The sequence below is a fragment of the Hetaerina americana genome, unplaced genomic scaffold, assembly GCF_022747635.1.
Source record: "Hetaerina americana unplaced genomic scaffold, ioHetAmer1.1.p SCAF_3, whole genome shotgun sequence".
In the NCBI taxonomy this organism is placed as follows: domain Eukaryota; kingdom Metazoa; phylum Arthropoda; class Insecta; order Odonata; family Calopterygidae; genus Hetaerina; species Hetaerina americana.
Genome location: NW_027286874.1, coordinates 52,542,338 through 52,562,655, shown reverse-complemented (window position 1 = coordinate 52,562,655; position 20,318 = coordinate 52,542,338). Strand labels below are relative to the sequence as shown.

Genomic DNA, 20,318 nt, shown 5'->3' with positions numbered 1-20,318 from the left:
CCAAATGGGCTTTCTAGAGGAGCACGGAAAAATATCTTGTAAGTTTTAAATACCAATATTCATCCTAAAACCAAGGCAACCCCCATTACACAAATTGCCTCCCTCTCTCTCTTTCTCTCTCTCTCTTTCTCTCTCTCTCTATCTCTCACTCACTCTCTTACCCCCCCTCATTGTTGCACAGTGATTGAATTCAATAAGCCACCTAAATAAAATTCATTCCTTTTCAAAAAATTAACCAATATTTTTCAGCACGTCTAAGTATTGATAGTTTGCGAAACAATAGTACCCTTTCTTCATTTGTGTGAAAAATTATTTAGCAATTGGGATATTTTATTATTTTTTACCTTATATTACTCCCTAGACTTTCATAATTATCTGTAATGAAAACCAAAACGAAGAAATTTCGTATATTTGTCGAAATTTACGGTGCTTAAGCACTTAGTATTAATATTGAAACCGTATAATATATACGTTAGTCACTTTCTGTGTGAAAGAAAATCTTTTGCTTTCGGATGGACCACAAATGGTGTATCAGTTACCAAAAGATCAAATAAAAATTGATTTGATGAAAACACTTAAGGTATTTTGTTCAATAATCACCTGGAGATAATATCAGGTTGAACTAATTTCAAGTGTAACGTTCATACCATCTTGGTAATTAATTCTACTACTTAAAAAATGCTTTTATAATAAAATCAAACTTGAAAAAATAATTTGTTTTTAATATAAGCAAAATGTCTTTCAAGTCTTCATTAATTCTCAACTCAATAATATCAACGTATAATACAAGAATGTCCTCTCCATATATTTTTAAATCCGCGGTGGACTATTTTTCGATATCTTTGCAAACGTGAAATTAACATTTGATTTAACTTTATTTAACAGGCTTTGGTCAAAAGCGAGTAGAATTAAGAATTAAAATCAGATAATGCGACATAAAGATGAATGAAAGGATTTAAACACGATTATTTAAGCCAAAAGTGCATTTTAAATATTCAGAAAGGCATATTTAATATATGTGAAGATAAATATGATAAAAAACCTTGGTTGATTCTACATTTAATGGGAAATGTTTACATTACAAAAAAATAACCGAAGGTTTTAGTGAAGGCAAAACAATACTGTAGTTGCCTTCATTAAAATAATAAATAAAGTTGTCATTATTGCTTAAAAAACCCCTCAACCTGCTTTAATTAGTCACCCAAAGTTCCTGCAAATCGTGCGTAAGTCCTAATTAGTAAGAACCCCAAAACTGAGGATCTTGCAATTTTTTGAGATTTCATTTGCCAAAAATAAAGAAATTCTGATGACATTGTGCTCAATCGTTCAAAACATTTTTGCCAACGGTTTATTATAAATAAAGCAAATTTAAACACATAACTGTTAAGATTATTTTTTAAGAAAAATATTCAAAAAGACATGTATTTCTCACGTCTTGAAATAACGTATTAAAATAAATTCTATAAAGTTTGAGATACCGAAATGAGGGTCTAGATGCCAATATTTTGTGGCGTGTAGTTAGCGAATGGAGATACTTTTTTAATTGAATAGTTGTTCCGGGCATCCCTACGGATTCAGGCCAAAATACACATTTCCAATATTTTAATTTGAGATAGGGGTTTTTCCTGCAATGATTCGGTTTTTGAGTTTACAAATGTACTTTAAATAAAAGTGTTATATTAAAAATACAGCATTCTTGATATTATATAAAATCTTACTTACTAATGTCAATGTTAGGAGAAATTTTGATATCAACCTGATTTCAGTGCACAGATATGCATAACTGACTCTTTCGTATTATAAAAATTAGATTCAACATAATTATAATTACCAAGGTCAAAAATACGAATGTTAAATAAAAATTAATTCATGGATTGCAAACAAGAATTTTGCATCCAATGCAGCGATTAACTTTCAATAAGTTTGAAATACGCTATGTTTATATATATATATATATATATATATATATATATATATATATATATATATATATATATATATATATATATATATATATAAGGAAAGAGTAATAGCTAGAAAGACGGAGGGAGAGGAGGGGAGAGAGTGTGAGAAGCCTAACTCATGGGCTATTTAATTCTGCAAACCATTCGAAAGACGAATGAAGTATGCGGGGGATGTGGAAAGAAGCCAGGGAGGGGAATGGGGGCATAGTAAGGTGTAGGTTTATTGTGAGTGAAACCAAGAGAATGAATTTTGGAGGGCTGTCTGGGGAATATGGAATGTTTAAGGAGTGCCCGGGGATTAAAGGGGCTTCCGTTAGCCGTATAGTCCTTTGGATATTTTGAAAATCCGGCGGCTTATTCTTTTAAAGGTTTTAATTTATAAATTAGACTGGATAATTCTTCTTGGATGAAATAATTCACCAACCATATTCCAAATTAAATTCAACTTCTTTGTTAATAGTTTTATCTGCATTAGACATTATGACTTAAAACGAATTTCAAGAAAATTTTTCATTACTTATACTATAAAATGTCATTTATCTTTCCATTTATTATTAAAGGATGAGCAATGTTAAATGGGTGAAAATATTTCTCACTTAAGTCAGAAATGCAACATGAGATATGATTATATAGAATAATATTACGATTACAACAAAAGTCAGCGCCATCGTCGTATCAATGTTCATTCAGTTCCCGATGAAGGGTATACGTGTAATTAATTAGTTTAGCTTGAAAGGACTCCTTAGTCACGCTCCCAAAAGAATGAAGTTGTTTTGGACAGTGCTGTCTCTATTATAGGAGACGTTGCTCTGCCTAAATGTGGGGGGTGGCCGAGAATTTGTCTTTCGCGACTGTCGTAGATTTTGAATGTGGGGTTTATTAAGTTGCTCTGACCTTGAACTATTTGATGTCATCCTGAGGTTCTTGCGTGAAGTATACCTTTTATATTTGGTTGCTCCACCAAAAATTGCTAGATATTATAGAATACTGAGGCAGTATTCATGAAGACACGAACTTACTATTTTCCCAAGGATGCTTCTATGCAATATCTTTTTGTTGAGTGAGATAAGATAGAGAGTAAGTCTGAACTGTTTTGTTTCTTATAGGAAGGCAAATTTTCATATGCACATATAATGGATTTACCTGAAAATCATATTCATTAAATGCCCTTTGTAATTTAAAGGTACAAAAACGATCAAACGCCCTAAATATTATCAATGAGTCTAAAACGATTTACTTAAACTCGGTTTATAAAGGAGAATGGCAATTCATTTTAGTCATAAAGAGAATTAGAAATGAAATAAATAAATCGAAGATTGCACAGCATTTAAATTAATCAAAAGAAAACAATAGCTGGAAATATTTATTTGGACCTGTTTTCATCGCAATCTCCAACCTCAAAAAACGACAAGTGATTCCATATCCCATATCAAAGTAAATGTGATGTCAAATTTGGTGCGTCATGAAAAGTACTAAAATTCTGCCTTTTATAAAAGATAATATTCTTCCTCTTCAAACGACTCCATATAATATTGTTTCCCTGTAGCTTCTACCACGTAGGAAGAAAAAATGACCAATTAATATCCAGTCAAAACGCATAAATGAACATTTGAGCAATCGCTCATTTGTGTAGAAGAGATGTCGAGCTATCAGAGTGAGATAACAGGATTATTTCCTTTTTCATAATATTTGGACATAAATTAAAAAAAGAAAAATTGCAGTTTATGACTAATCATACCAAAGGATTAAGTAGGTATGTATGAGTATATTGAAGATATGTACTTTATGATTTTATGGAAACATCTTAAATGATTCACGGACATCTTAGAGAAAACTGATAAGGAGACTAAATAGGACTTACATTGTAGGCCAAACAATCTACTGAAGAATTTATCAATATATTTACTGACAAATTTAATTGAGAAAATAAATATTTTTGCTCGATTTAAAGTGAAAAACAGGAAACATGTTATCATGCAGCAGACGTCAATTATCGCGAATATAACGATAATTATCGCGGATAAGACAACAAGACGAGATTAAAAAGTACTCGTCTAGAAAAAGTCACTTCTTTTTGATGTTAAAGCAGAGACACGAGATGAATTTAGGCGTCAGTCGCAACTACCATAGAAATTCGCTCTTTTGATGAAAACTTCGATTATACGTAACTCGTATTAATGGCTCAAATTAGAAGCCAGAGAGAATGACATAATCTGACGGACGAGTGGGCAGAAGAATTTCTCTTCCGGCTGATCACGTTATAACGATTCAATTGAATGCATTGGGTTCTCTGAATGGTTCTCTGCTCAACGAGAATGCCTATTGGAACCGCAAGTTTTTAATTTTTTTCACTTTGAGAAGTGCTATGGACTAGCAAAAGTCTCTCTGTTTCTCAGTCACGGTTTTACATCACAGTTTGTATTTTTAATCATTCTCTCGGTAAAATCCTCATTACTCTGGAAAAGATTCAACTTTTTTAAATTAAGGAGAATCAATTTTTTTAAAATCCATTTCATTATGTAATCTGAAAATTGATGCTATTCAAGGGAACAAGCCGAGTGAAATGATAAAAATCACTAACTAGTATGATTTAATTGAATTGGCGGGGCACATATTTTTTCATTAATTTTTCATTTGCCGAGGTATCCTAGCAGGACCTCGATATGCTAAGGTAGATGCTACTGCTAGTTATGATAAAACTAATAATACACTATTAATATCCTACAATGTAAAAATTAAAGCAAGAATGTGTACGTTAAAATTAGAATTATGAGGTGGATATTAAAATTGAAAGTCAGATACCAAAATGTATTCGGCATGAATTGCTATAAACCTTTTTCTATTTCTACATACTGCATTTCTTTAATGAATATTAATTTGTATGCCTACGTTATCCTCAATAGCTCAATCGCATTTACTGACGAGTTTTAACGTTTACGAAATGATTGAATTCACGATTACTTCGTCAATTTGATTTCACTCTTGAGAGAATGGATATTTGGATAGTTATTTTACATTGATAACAAAATCAAGGTCAATGGAACAAACGAAGTTCTGAGAAATTGAAATTATCAAATACATTGTTTCTGAAGCAACTACTCTAACAATGCATTAACTTCAATTGCTTTTCGCAGGAAGACGCACTCAAGCGAGAAGTAATGAATCTACTCGCGGAAAAGGTAAATGTAACTAATAATTCGCCATAGGCTTAAAATTTATTAGAGTTCTCTTTTTGCACTAGTAGAAAATATGCAGATGAAAGAGGATGACCAATAGTAAATATAGAACGGATGAGAAACCTAATGGAAGTACTGGCAAATTTGAAATTCTGAAAAAGTTATGGCTACCAATTGATGCAATCAGATTACTAACCTCTGACTATTGATTAATTTTATGATAAATACTCGTACCCATAATTTATATTAAATTATCAGTTTCAATACCCGCAATACGTCCGGAGAGATGAAACGCAGTTACGATATTTTCTTTGATAAAATGAGCATTATGTGATGTGATGATGTCCCCTTTCTAACATAGGTTAGAAATGAGATAGTAAGATTCGCGTTTGAACGTTTTATTGAAATATGAATATACATTAATACATGTTATACAAGCCAGTATATTTGTTATATGCGATATGCTTTCAATAGTAGATTGATCAATGTCCATGCCAAATTTTATTTATAATTTAAAATTAAATGGCGAACTTCTTCAGTATTTCTGATCAAGCATCTGCTACACTTAACATGAAAGCTGAGTAGTTGCACTTCAGTAAGATGTGTACGTTTGTAATTATAGTACAAAGTATGCCAATAAGCCGATCAAACAGGCATATGAGCTTTCAAATAATTCAGGTTAAAATGCATCAAATATGCATACTGATGCTCATCGACAAGTTAGGATTACAAGATTAGTGAAAATTGAATTGGAGGAACCCTTTAGGGATTATTAGGAAAATATTATTTGAGTAAGGAAATAAAAACATCTTCACCTAACTTAACGAGGATTATTTTATTTAGCATACTTGCACGAATATCTGCACCATACATCCTGAAATCATGATAAAAAGACCAATCTTTAAATTATCTTTATTAACTTTTTATGAATGTCAAAACGAGTTTTTTTATTTGTATGAGTAATACAATGAAGACCTAGAATCGGTGAGTGAACATTTCTTTTGAACAGTAAGAAGAAGGAGGCTGATATCATCCATATCAAGTAGGCCACGTATTCAGACAAGCATTTAGAAATGAATTCCTTTGCACGAGGTATGGCTGAAGAAAGGTTTTCCTCGGTTTAAGTTTATTTCTCAGTCACCAACATAACGACACGGGTCCTTTTCTCATCTCCCTTGAGTTGTACTTTGCCTGCGCGTGCTCTCGGAAGGTAATCATCCATATTTGCTCCATCATCCGTGTTTTAGGCTGAACTTTAATTTTAAAATGTCTCGAGCGAAGCGACGGAATGCCACGAATTCAAATGAAACACGCCCCGGATTCCCACACGTGCGTGTTTAAGAAACGTCTGCATCGGTTGGACGCGAGCGGAACGGTGAAAATAAAAATAATAATCATTATTAATATTTCAACCAACCCTTTTCTGCATGCCCAAAACTTTTTAATTATACCCACCTCTCACTCTTTTGAGCTACCCTCACGGAAGGAATAAAAGTGGGAGATAAAAATTTTGCGAAATAAAGCACGCGGGCAAATGTGCAGAGCTTCGCGCGCGACCTCTCCCGGTGAAAACGACCACAGTCACACGCTCACTCATACACATTCATAATTTCCACTCCGCGTCGGGTTGTATGCATTCCGTGGCTAAACCACTCGAATTTTTTACTGCCGCCCCTCTCCCCCTTCAATCCCCCTCGCCCGTTCCTGCTCCCTCCTGCTTCTTTCACTCCGGGCAGGGAGGGAACGAGGTGGATCCCTACGTCCTCTTCTCCATCCCCTCGCCCACGATGGATGTAAAGGTACTCATTTACATAAGAGAGAGAGTCTGGGCGGATGGTGGAGGAAGGAGACGGGTGAACCGACCCCTTTCGTCGACCGAAGTGCCCGCTTGGGGACGAAGCACAGCACGTGAGCCGTCTGTCCGCCCAAACATGGTAGAAGCAAAGAGGAGAGGAAGGAGGATTCACGGATAGAGCGAGAGAGGGAAATAGGATGCGACGTACTGAAGCGCGACAAAAATAATTCCGTTTCCGTTCGGAATGGTTACAGAATGGTGTTACGGGAAACACGAGGCCTGCTCAGCCGTTTTGGTCCGCTTTCCTTCCGCGGCAACACGGATGCAACCGAATCGGTGCAAATATCTTTCCATTCCTCCCCACTCTCCAGATCCCATCCGATCTCCCTGAAGAGCAGACGGTTACTGCGGTTGGCATTTTCGGGCGAGGAGCGTGGGAGAGAGTCACGGATTTTTTTTCCTTTTGTTTCACGTCTTCGCGAGGGGTGTTTGTTATTTTATCACGATGGTTATTTTTTCCGCACGGTGCTCGCTCTCCTTATTTTCCTCCCTCCAGAGAGAGAGAAAGAGAAATGGATGGAAATTTTTGTTCCTCCCAAAAAAGTGAGGTGAACGAAATTCTCTCCGTGGTGTGTCTGCGTGATTCATTCTCTTCCTCTCTCTCTTGTTCCCCACCGATACTTTCCTTCTCTCCGTCACTGCTCCCCCCTCGTACTCCACCCTGCTATTGTGCTGATGAAAAGCCCTGCCATACTGTGCTTTTCCGAGACGATGATGAGATCGGAAATAAAGGGAAAACCTTCGATGATGAAGAACCGTCAGGTCCCACCCGCCGATTTACCTCTCCCTACAACGTTCCCTCCGTTGGGGGTCGACGATCTCAATTATCATAAAAGTGCGCGTAACTTCTTTTTGATGCGAAAAGGTGTGAAAAATAATTTTCTCCATCACCATTACCAAGAAGGTAATGTTTCCTGTTGCTGAGAAGATTTGTCGTGCTGTTTTTCCCGTCCTAATACCGATCATCACGCCAATATCTCTACGCCTCCCAGGGTCCACTAAGCTTGTGAACTTTTGTTATCACCACTTGAGAAGTGTTGTGATACGTGGAACAGCAAAACTATTACCGTGAACGAATGCAGATATTTATAAAGCATAGATATTTAAGAATACTTTGAGTTCTCTTGACTTGTTTGCTGGATCATTACCCGTGCGTTCAAGTGTCATCTAGGTGTCACCATCAAGTGAACGCTTACACCTTGAACTGAGGACAGTACTAACTGTTTTCTTCTTTAAACACAATGGTGTTTCTCCACTTTATACAGGTTTTCTATGGTTTGAAGCAATTGCACTTTAAGTCTCTCGTAACAGAAGAGATAGCTAATAATATGCGCATTTGATACATTATTGCGCTGAGTTTCTGGCGTGAACACGGAAAATATCTGACTCTGGACAGGGAATGAGTGAGTACACTGAATAGATCAAAGGAATATCATTTTTCCTAAAGGAAAATGGTCCTGTTTTACATCCAGATTTTTTATACATGTAAGAGGAGCGATAAAAAAACGAAATTCAATTTTATTTAAAATATTCTGGAGTTTATAAAATAAGTAATTAGTTATACAACTTTTTTCGATAAACAATTCAAGTTTTCATAGGTAAACATTCGAAATGTAAATATTTTTACCGCGAAATAATTAATAATTATATATTTTAATAAGCTGGCGTGATAGCTTAAGCAAAAAATCATATGATTGTTTAGTATTAGAGTGAAAAAATGACAATCAAATAATAATATTCGTTTGACTACAAATGATAAGACAAACGAATTCATACATTCGCCCACAAAATTTAAATAAAATAGTGTAACGGCTAAAAGGCCCATATTTGTATCTCTGGCTTCAAAACAGGATGCTCTATTTGCTATCATTCCCAATATTTTTGTGAGTTTTGGCTTATTTTAGATACTGGGTGTTAACTTAATGTGACAAAATAATGCCGCAAACTGACATTTTTTCCTTTTCAATCCGGATTTTCAAACGTTTTACATAGATATAACATCATAGTTAGTTAAACTATCTTGAGGATCATCAATCTCAGAACATTAATCTCAATTTTGTATTGGAACATCCAGAAAATTCCAAAAAAAAACATTACATCTTCAAAATGCATAAACTATGTGTCCTTGGGGAACAAAACAGCCTCACTGAAAATATCCTTCCGAAAAACCCCTTTTATGCAGGCTAATTCCATTTTATAGCTAGACATCCATCAAAAAGAAAGATTTTGCCAAATGTCGTATCTGTTTTTGTCTAATTTGTCTTTTGTCATAGTAAACCCTCCTTAGTAGAGGGGATTCCTCGAGAAAGATTAAAATTTTGCGATAAAGAAAATTAAAATAACTTTGAATTGACGAGCTAAGAAAGAGTGATAGTAAAATATTTGTTTTTAAGATGAGAGGTGGTTGAAGTTTTAAGCAACGATATCTTTGCTTACCCTTCAAACTACCACAGATTCACAACGTGATATGATGAAAAATAATACTATCTATAGTTAAACAATGCAAGGATCTAAATGGACGTAAAACCATTGAAGCACGAATGCCTGAGAAATATGGAAATGGAATAAAAGGGACGAGTAGGGAGTAATTTCCAAACACTAAATATACTGAAGGTTAAATGAAAATGAATACTAGAATGTGTTGATTAAACATAAATTAACTTTAATTGTATCATGCATATACATATATTCTCATTAAATGAAAAAAAAAACTTTTCCCTCGGTCGAGCCAACTTATACAGTTTCAAATGACAATTCCAATGTCATTTTAAACGAAAAAAGCGAAAGTTGTCCCTGTTTCTATCAGGGGTAAATAAATAAATGAATATTCATAGCCATGTATGAATCGGCCATTGAAAAATCCGGTTTACATTCATGTGTCAGGCTATGGCTACACATATCCCATTTGCTGCCACGCGGACAATCAACAATTTAGTTTATCATCCATATGGGTTTTTTGTATAAAATAGGGCGGAGTCACTTTCCATTCACAAAAATTATCGCCTAGTTGGCGCCTGGTCTTCTGCCACCAGGAAGAAAAAAAAGCATCACAAAAATTAATTGAGATACCATATTGGTATCTTCTTACACTATTTCATAAGTTCTACGCTGGTAACTTTCGTATTTGAGTATTTCTCCATGTTCACACTCGATGCACTGGAATCTTTCATGTTATGGTTTTGCCTGACACAAAGGTAACTGGGACATTTTATTTTATCTATCGTCTTATCAAAATATTGTCTACTACATAACTTCCAGATTATGAATAAAAGACCCTATCTTTCTCAGTATTTATTTTTGAAGGAATACATTTTTTACCGATTAACATCTTAGAAATTATAAATAAGTGAAATATTGAATCAATATATTATGTACCTATCTAAAGGAAAGTATATACTTACGGCACGGTATTCAATATTTAAACTAATGAGTTACTCTTCATAAACCAAAAATTCTACTCAAGCAATCAATAAAATGATACAGATATTTCTTTACGACACTCAAATCAACAATTTAATGAGCCATACAATTAAAAATTGAATATGGAACTATAAAGAAATACTTGGTGGAAAAATGAAAGCAATAAGAAGAAATAAAATGTCTTTCCCTGTTGGTATCCTCTAAAAAGTGTCCAGTTCTTGGTAAACATTTAGGATTTTAAGCAGGATTAAAATCAATCGGCAGATGAAGACCCCTATATTGAGCATATTATGCATCTTGCTTGTCATCTTTAGAAATAAACCGTTGGTTACCGCGCATTTCTTGCGGACGAGCTATTTAAGCTGTTCAAAAAAGGGCTAATTTTCTTGCAAGAGAGTAAAACGGGCACTTATTTCTTTGATGGTTTCAGGGCTTGTAGGTTTTATAGAGCTTAAAAAGTTTCCAGTGAAAAATATTTCCCCGAGCAAAAGATTTAATCACTTCAGACAGAAATTTAACTCACCGCTAACGACATTTATGAGAACTCAAGCTTCGCTCATGCAATTTTGTTACAGAGGTGCCCTTTGATGTTTCATTGAGGTTAGTGGATGTATTAAACTAACCTTTTTTCAGAAATGTTCGCTTAAATAGCACTAACTCCGATTTATTTATAATGGAACCGCGATTTAGTGCATACTCAAAAGAAAGCATTGCTTCGCTTTATCATAAGGTAGAGAATGCATTCCACAGTGTATTTCACAGTGTAAGCTAGACAATACATTCCAAGGACTATGGCTAACAATCTCCTCGATAGAAGAATACTTATGTTAAAAAAATAAAAGATTGGCTGATGATTTTGTTGTTTTTCGTTCAGAATTAGTGTAGAAAGAAGCCGGGTAAAGTAACTACAAATTTTACATTCGGGAATTTTACTTATCATATTCGCACCTGAGATGAATGAACTTGCGAGGAGTATATCATTCACATTTCGGCATAGTGAGCTACAAAATTCGGAACTCCTTTATTCGACCCTAAAATAAATTATAACAGCCTCCTCTGAATTAGGGGAAATTCAAACGATTTCGCCAAATTAGATTAAGCGAATTATGCAAAATTCACTATAAGGAACGCCAAATCGATTGAGAAACTTTCAAAAATCTCAGGTCTTACGGATGGGGGTTGGTATTAAATGATAGAAATGATAATAAATTCGGTTTAAGTGTGCGTAGGGTTGCTGGAAATATTATACTACTTTAGATTTCTTTAAAAAAAAGAGCTGAAAAATATACCACCTCCTTCATATTAAATTATGTACGTGTTTTTGTATCTTATCACTCATAATTTTCGGGACGTAAACTATTAATAATTAAAATAAATTTTGAAGAATTTTCTAGCTACAGTGATTAATGATCCCTCGAGTGATAACACTGGCCTATAAGTGAAATTCAGTTATCTATTTACTCTCTCTTGCTATTTCATTCAGGTCCTCTTGATACCGAGTTTTAATGATGCAGTGAAAAAAATCTCTCGCATTGTCTTTTATAATTTCCCTCTCATAAAATAAGCTTTTCACGATCACAAAACTATTTCTTATGAATAATGAGCAACACTCCTCGCAAGCATTGAAATAATACACTTAAACACGTTCATTACAACAAATAGATTACAAGAACCATGCTAATTGGAATTTATAAAAATATGACACACTTGTTTCAACCAATAAGACAATTAATATCGGTAAAAATTAATATCCAAAATAGTGTCAACATTGCTTTAATTAAGTGAATCTTTTGTTAAACCAAATCATCTCCTTAGAGGAGAGTTTTCCATTACGTCCCCTCTCTCCCTAGATTGTCTATTACGTGAGATATGCCTGCCCACAATCAAATTAATGAACTGTATCACTTAAAAATACTTCAATGCATTTCTATTTATAATTATTACCATGAAATTTGGCCCGATCTGGTAGGACATAATTGGAGAGTGATACTTTATTTTAAGCAGATTTTTTGCGCAAGAGCATAGCATTACCACGAGGCACACGTAAACTGCTCAATTATTCCAGCCACACATCGCATTCGTATTATTAACTTCGTTAAAATACAAACGTCGGTCGCCCCGCAGGCAGAAAGCGACTCGCTCACTTTGCTTCCATCTGGAAAAAAATATGCGTCTGAGCGAGCGAGAACATCCCAAGAGAAGGGATCAGTTATCTTATAACCATTTAAACGGTCGCATTGAATTATAGATTCGCTGGCTCTCTCTGTGACTTTATCTCCCTCCATCTCGCTCCCTCTCCCTAGCTCCTCAGTCCTGATGAACTTGATTCACTGCTGGAGCCTACCCCTCTTCACAACCGTCCCACTATCCCCGCACCTATTTCTCTCCCTCGAACCCCTCCTCTGCCCTACCTTTTCAACTCCTCTCCTCAGTGCGACGAGTGCGACTACGAAAGCGGATGCGCCGTCGGCTGTTCTTAAGCTCCAGAGCTAAGATTTTAGACGTGAGCTGAGGTTTTGTGAGAGGAGGGGCTATGGGAGAGGGGGTTGAGGTGTCGAGGGAGGAGAAGGGCGTGGGAGGGTGGTTTTTTGAGATGCAGCGTGGGGAAGTGGTAAGAGAGTGAGATGGAAAGGAGGGGTGAAATAAAGAGTGGAGGAGAGAGATAGAGAGAGTGAGATGAAGGAGGGGAGAAGACGTGGAGTCATGGGAGGTGGGTTGGAGGAGGATTTGGAAGGGAAGGCAAATTACGGCAAAGTGTATTCCCTCGGGGGCGGTGACGGTGGTTCCCTGAGATGCTTGAGCTTCTCGCTGCTTCTATGCTCTCCCTCCCTCTCTCTCGCGTCATTCCTTGAAACGACATCCTCTTGCGGATGCTCATCCTTCTCCTTCAAAGACACTTGACCTAACCGAGTCTTCACCAAAACTCCCACCCTCGCGGCTACTCACACCCCTCCAAATCCTCCGCCCTATCCCACCCTCCCCCGGTTTCCCCAAGTCGTTCTCTCCCTCGGTCTCTTTTACAGTTATAATCATGTTATCTCTCTTTTCTACTTTCTTTTTGTTCCATTTCTTCTTTCCCACACGGGCAACATTGTTGTAGTAATGCTCAGGATTCATGAATATTTCATTCACGATATACCTTCTATTGCTATTCTTGTTATTTTTCGGTAGGGGTATTATCTAAAAATATGCAATAAAGACATGGTTGATATTTTTTTGCTCAGTCGAGGTTGTGTAAGAAGATCTTCACTTTTAGTGTACTTCTCTTCTTACGAGGGTGATTTGAAAAGTAAGGGCTCCTATTTTTTTCATGACAAATCAAATGTATTCTCAACTTTGTGTAAATCGTAGGAAGGGCTGAGCATTTAGCTATTTTTCTACATAGTCGTCTTGACGATCAATCACTTTTTGCATCCTTGTAACCATAATAACGGCGTCGTACCTTTCTCCCGCCGTGTCACGAAGCCAACTGACGACTGCTTCTTGCACTTCCTCGTCCGACTTGAATTTCTGTCCTCCAAGGTGTTTCTTGAGAGCGGAGAAAAAGTGGTAGTCGCTGGGGGCAACGTCCGGGCTTTAAGAAGGGTAGTTTATGATATCCTAGCCGAATTCATTGAGTAGGGTGGTCGTTTGATGTGGCACATGCAGACGTTCATTGTCATGATGCAAACACAATCCTTTGGTGAGAAAAATAACAAAACATCAAAAAACTCCCTGCACCACTTCAGCACGTTTTTGATGTCTATACAAATCTCACCGTACACTTCCACTAAATAGTGATGAATTTATATCGGAGAAGCAGTCATCAGTTGGCTTCACGACGAGACGGGAGAAAGGTACCACTCCGGTATTAAAAAGCTGCTTACAAGGATGCAAAAAGTAATTGATCGTCAAAAAAACTATGCAGAAAAATAGCCAAATGCTCAAAATTTCCAACGATGTACGCAAAGTTGAGAATAAATGTGATTTTTAATGAAAAAAATAGGAGAACTTACTTTTTGATTCGCCCTCGTATTTAACCAACTCTCATCTCTTATTTCTTCTTGGTCTTTCCCCTTCTTGCACACCTCCCGCCCATTTCTTCTCTTTTCCGTTTTTCTCTTATCAAATCCGCCATTCCAAATCACCAATCCCTTTCACCCAGCCTTCTCCGTCATCCAGTAACTTAAATCATTAAAGAAAAACGGCGGATTTAAAACAAAAGAAATAATAAAAGAGTTAGAGATCACGAAATCCAATCGTTCTCAACGACTGGGTCTCCTTGTCTTTTTAAAATTCTATTTTATGGAGTCTGTAGTAAGAACACATGCCTGGAATTAGGAATCGAGCATCTTTGATTGTGATTTAGTGGAAGATTTTACCCTCTATTAGGGATAAACGCGGAAAATAAATAGTAATCTAATTGAAATTCACCGACTGGTTAGGGACATAAAACTTGGGTAGTTCGTTGTTTTATTATTGCATTGAAAGAATTACAGGAAGGTCTATTTCATTTTTCTCATTTATGGAAACAGAATTAAATATTCCAATTATTGTTTTTGAAGAAGTATTATTGATTTTATTCCTAAAAGAGCTGCGACTGAAATATCAAATCTTCTTTAGATTGCCTATGGGAATGTAGCATACGTATTCGCTATTAACGTTATCTTTTTTGCTGTGAATGTAGTCGGTGTAAATCCAACTTGCTATTACTTATTTCAATCAATTATTGAATCATCGTATTCCACATTGCAATTTATATCATATCTTGAATCCCATCTTTCTTACGCAAACCAATACCTTTCATCATATGAAGAACAGTCGATAATGAACTAAGCATGCAAAAAACGGGAGAGTTATTGAATGAATGCTCCACGTAAGATATTTGATTCTTATTTTATCGGTATTATTTGCTTTCCCCATACAATCTCTTCTCATTCTGTGTCTCTATTGTTTACGCAAATACTACTAAGTTTATTTTTATCCTAGTGTATCATTAAGGACCAACAACCTGAATCCAATTAAACGTGTATGTTTAACGTGTAAATTAACATTAATGGTTAAGGATAGAGTAATACATATTACCGCGGAGTAAGCAAACATTTGACCAAATATTCATAACCAACACTCTAATGATAAGTTGCGTGTGATTTAGTCACAGAAAGGGTAAATACACGTTAATAGACATTAATCACCAAGTTAATCCGACCAGAAGAAGGCAAAGCACGCTTAGTTGCAATTTAATTGAAACATGACCATGAAAAAGCATTGATTGAATTACAGCTTGAACAGCAACCGAAATTACTAATTAAGTTGGGGGACTGAAGAGTAACTTTTTTAATTAATTTAAAGTTTATCATGTTTATAAATGTTTCAATATCGGTCTTCATATCATGGCTATTAAGATATTAAATCTTTGCACAGATACATGACAAATGAAGTATAAGGGTTAAACTTTGACTCAGTGACTGGATAAAAGGAAAAGAGTTCCAGCTGATTACAAGTAGAGAATAATTGAGGAAATATATCATATCTGATACAAGCACATATCTTTGGCAGTTGATGTGAACTATGATATTTTTATAGCAATTGTACTTAATATATTTTAAAATCAAAGCATAAATTAGATATTTCCAAGAAGGTTCCATGTAGGGAGCAAGTAGGTTTGTTTATTAATAGATATTTGAATTACACGTTACCTTACCCATTTTTCTGCTTTATGCTTCAATATATATAATAAGAGATAAGATAATTTAAATCGTGCTTATAAGGAAAATCAAGAATACTATGGAAATCGTAACCCACATGACTTCAAAAGGTTAGGTGTATCTCCGCAAACTACTCTACCTGTGGGAGACCTATTGACACCAGCTGACAACTAACTGTGTTATTAGAAAGGGAAAGAAAACATCGTCCGATTAGCACCCTAAAAAATGAAGAGTACAAAGGCATCCTAAGTGTAATACGTACAAGCCTAGATTTCATCCCTGTACATGTAAGTGGTGAAATTTGGAGCACCAGGAAAAAATACCGATAATTGATTATCCTCCATATCTTGAACAACTTTATCATTTGATAATTCAGTAATAAATATTGCGGAAAGAAGATACGAAACTTAAATATGATAAGTAAAATACAAAAATGAATGAAGCATTATTTCGTTAATGCTTCAACTTCAGAGCAAAAATATAGTGAAGGGAGGATTTGGCAGGAGACAGACAGGGAAAAATGAAGCAATTTAAAAAACTAAATATGCAGCCACTAAGGAAAATGAATGATAAAGAGAGTATTTATTCAAAGAGAAGAACTTAATATGAATGTTGATGCAGATGACTACAATAATCCACATCATAAAATGAAATTTTTCAAGTCCAATTATATTCAAGTCAAGACAGTAGGTAGTTGTCCTCTGCCCACTCGGGAACCTGCCACACACCTTTTTGGTGGCTCGCAGGGTATTGATGTAGATGTAGATGAACCTGTTAGTGATGTATTATAGTTTGCATTTTTTCTGCTTAATCCAATGATAGGAAGGTATAATGGCTTTACTCCAACCCTAGGTGTTGTTTTGAAAATGTAACCAAGGTCCAAGAATGTTATTGACGTTGGCTCTATCAGTGTAAATCTTGATAAAATATCTCTGATTTACCGGCCGAGGCCTCTCTTTTAACAATGGAATGAATGAAGCGAAAAGAAACAGAGGAGAAGAAAGATGGTAAAGCAGAGTCAAGGAATCACTGCACCATGCGCATTCACTATACTCGTTCGCCGAAACTTTCCAAGACTCGAGAGAAATAAAGCATTGAGCAGATATTTTGGGCCTAGGAAAGGCAGTGAGAAGGTGTTCCCGGTTCCTTCGGCATTATCGAGTAAATGTGCATATTTTAATACTTCCCATTCCCATGTCGATTTCTCACCTGGAATTTTTCTCCCTTGGATTTCAATACACTTGAATACCGAACAAACCCTTCTCCTCACACAACTAAGGGGCAACGAGATGCTTGACTATTATTGCCAGATTTGTGATAGTGGTGGATAAAGGGCAAACAGTACCTAGAAAAGAGCGGGGAATATATCAAGAGACGCTGGATCTGAGTGTTAGGGATAAGGGTGGAATAAATGTGACAGGGGTTTAAAAAATACGCGTGTAAAAAAAGGGGGGAACACCCTGGGGAGAGGAGAAGAAAGATGGTCGACCTTCAGAGTCCTTTCACCGTGTTGGGGAAGGAGCCGGATTGGGGAGGGGAGGGGGTGGGGAGCTCTGGAGGGGGGAGGGCGTGGGAAGGATGGTTAGGAGATCTCGGATCTGACGTCACAACAAACATTATATGACAAAATGTAGATTCGAGATTCTTCGGTCACAACGGGTAATCCAATTTCTCCTCGCAAACGAGTCACCCTCCCGTAACTCCCCATTGATATTCCGAACCAGAGGGGTCCTCTCGTGGCTCCCCTCCTACTTTCTCCCAAACACCCCCGCGATATCCTCCCTTAGCCCCCGGAACCCCGAGCAACCACACCCTCTTCTCGCTTCCCACGTCCCCCCATACCAACCGCCCGCCCACCGACCCTCTCGCGCCAAATGGACACCCGGCACTCCGCTCCAAAATCCCCAGACCCTTCCTCCATACCCCAGGCACAAAATCTCCGCCCTTTCTCCCACACACACACACTCTCACTCCCCCCCCCTGTTTGCACGTACATCCCCTGGCCCATTCCACCTAATGCTGATATCTACTCCGAGAGGGACGGCTGGCCAGAATGGCGTTTTGGTTGGGGGTGTGCCGACGAGGATCGGATGGTCGGTCGCTTCGTGGAAGGGTGCCGAGGATGTGGGCGGTGCGATGGAGAAATGGGTTGGCGGGGCGACAGGAGAACGCCTCAGAGAGAGAGACATTCTGGAAGGGGAAAGATCCGGGCGTGGGGAGAGAGGAGAGGAATAAGAAAGGTGACAGACACTCCCACTTCACGGAGGGAGGAGGAAGGATAGTTGGTGAGGGAATCCGTGTGGGAGGGCGGTGAGGACAGGTACAGGGAGGTGGAACGGACGATATTAGAATGTGAGCGAAGAGGGCGGAGTTAGGTGGCTCGGAGTTGTGGGCGGAGGAGTGGGCGGGTGGGTTGAGGGTTGCGGTCGGGAGATGTGTGGCGAAATGCGGGGGCTGAGACGGCTGGCTGGCGGGACGGAAATGAGAAAAGGGAGCGTTTGGAGGAATACATCTAAATTAAAATTCGCGAACCACCGCAGGGGTATGAGATAGGGAACACGAGTAGGGTGAAGAAGGACCACATCACTGCCCGTTGTGACCGTAAAGTGCATGATTTCTTTTTTTTTCTCCTAAGCCTGAAATGGGGGAAAAGTGTTCTCACTTCCAAGGAGCTCTGAATTAAAAGATTTCCCACTCTAACACCAAGTTGTGTAAGGTTGAACGTCCAACTGAGGTAGCATTAACCATTCTACAAGAGCACTCACCGCGTTCATTCCTCCATTTATATGAGAACTATCGGTGCGATATGGAAATTTTATTCATAGTGAAATAAATACCACAAGGCCACTTGGATTATTATAATAATCTCAACGATTATTTTCCGTGGGGTTTATGCTTCAGATACGAAAACGCCCACGAAATAACGAATCAATAAACTCCCAGGCATCAAATTTGGATTTGAGTAGCCGAATGAGAAGCTTGAGTGATCTATCTCATCATGCAGTATTTATCCATAGTCTTTTGTAGCCAATTACGATTTCGGTGCAGCGAAAGCATGATGAATGCATAAACGAACAAGTTAATCCAAGTAGAACAAATTTTCACTCACGCTTCATCCTTTTTTTTACCCTTCTAATTTAAAGTTCAAATAACAGATCGAAATGTTAAAATAAAAATTCTTAAATAATAGTAAAAATTCATAAAATATTAAACATTACATAACACAGCATGATGAAAAACGTATTTACGATAAGGCTAAAATATGTGAAAGTTGCAATCAATTCCATGAAAATACAGGATATACCTGTATATAGAAGGTTGTTGTCTCTTCCTTTCCCCTTTTAAGTTACACTCTAATGCTTACATTAGTTACATTAAAAATGCCAGGACGAATTCTTCGAATGTATCGTGGCCTTAGGTCTTTTGGCCTTCGAGGGAGACTTTTTATTGTTATGCGTCATATATATCACTAACCAGTAATTAGGCAAATTAGAAAATGCACTCTTAACTGAAACCATAATCAAAAAGCACTGCAAGTAAATATTGATTACTAAGATACGTCAAGCATTAACCTCTTTTACTTTATTAATTAAATATGTAATGAAATGATTCGTGGAATTAGGAAATTTTTCTTCTTTATGGATCATCTACTGCTGTATAAGCGGGATAAAGGGAGTGTAAAAGGTTTTTTTGGACTTGAAATTGTGACCAACTTTAAATTATCTTATCCCTTAATCGCAATGGCTGCACAGATAACCTATCTTGATGTTTGACACCCATTTAACTTCTCCGATATAGATGAACTCCCTGAGCCCTCTTCTCCATTTTTAATGTTCTAAATTTTAAACCTATTAAATTAATCAAAAAATTATATTTATGGAGCATGAGGAACCGTGTTAATATCTATGCGACAAAATAAAAGGGAAGAGAGCGATGAGAAACTATCAATAAGTTCCTTAAATGTTTTAACAAAGGGGCTTCACAGAACATATACAGTCGATTTATTTTACACTGATATTCCAACATGCACTACTCCGCCATTCTGAATGATCACAGGACCGTGAGGGCGCGAACCAAATTATCTCGGCACCATCCTATTTTATGGGGTTCCCTCAGTGGAAGTGGTTGAAGGGTGAAGAGCATCCGTAACTATAATAAGCTCTAATGATTTCCGTTCTGCTTGGTCGTGCGGGATCAAAGGGAGAGCGCTCTTTCT

General features: G+C 37.0%; 1 protein-coding gene across 1 annotated transcript in view; it reads left to right on the top strand.

Moving 5' to 3' along the window:
• Positions 1-20,318, top strand: part of LOC139690034 (uncharacterized) — a 334,601-nt gene that overhangs the window by 205,534 nt on the left and 108,749 nt on the right. Inside the window, exon 3 of the mRNA XM_071587216.1 lies at positions 5,099-5,143. Coding sequence (XP_071443317.1) covers positions 5,099-5,143 — 45 coding nt within the window. The remainder of the gene's footprint in view (positions 1-5,098; positions 5,144-20,318) is intronic.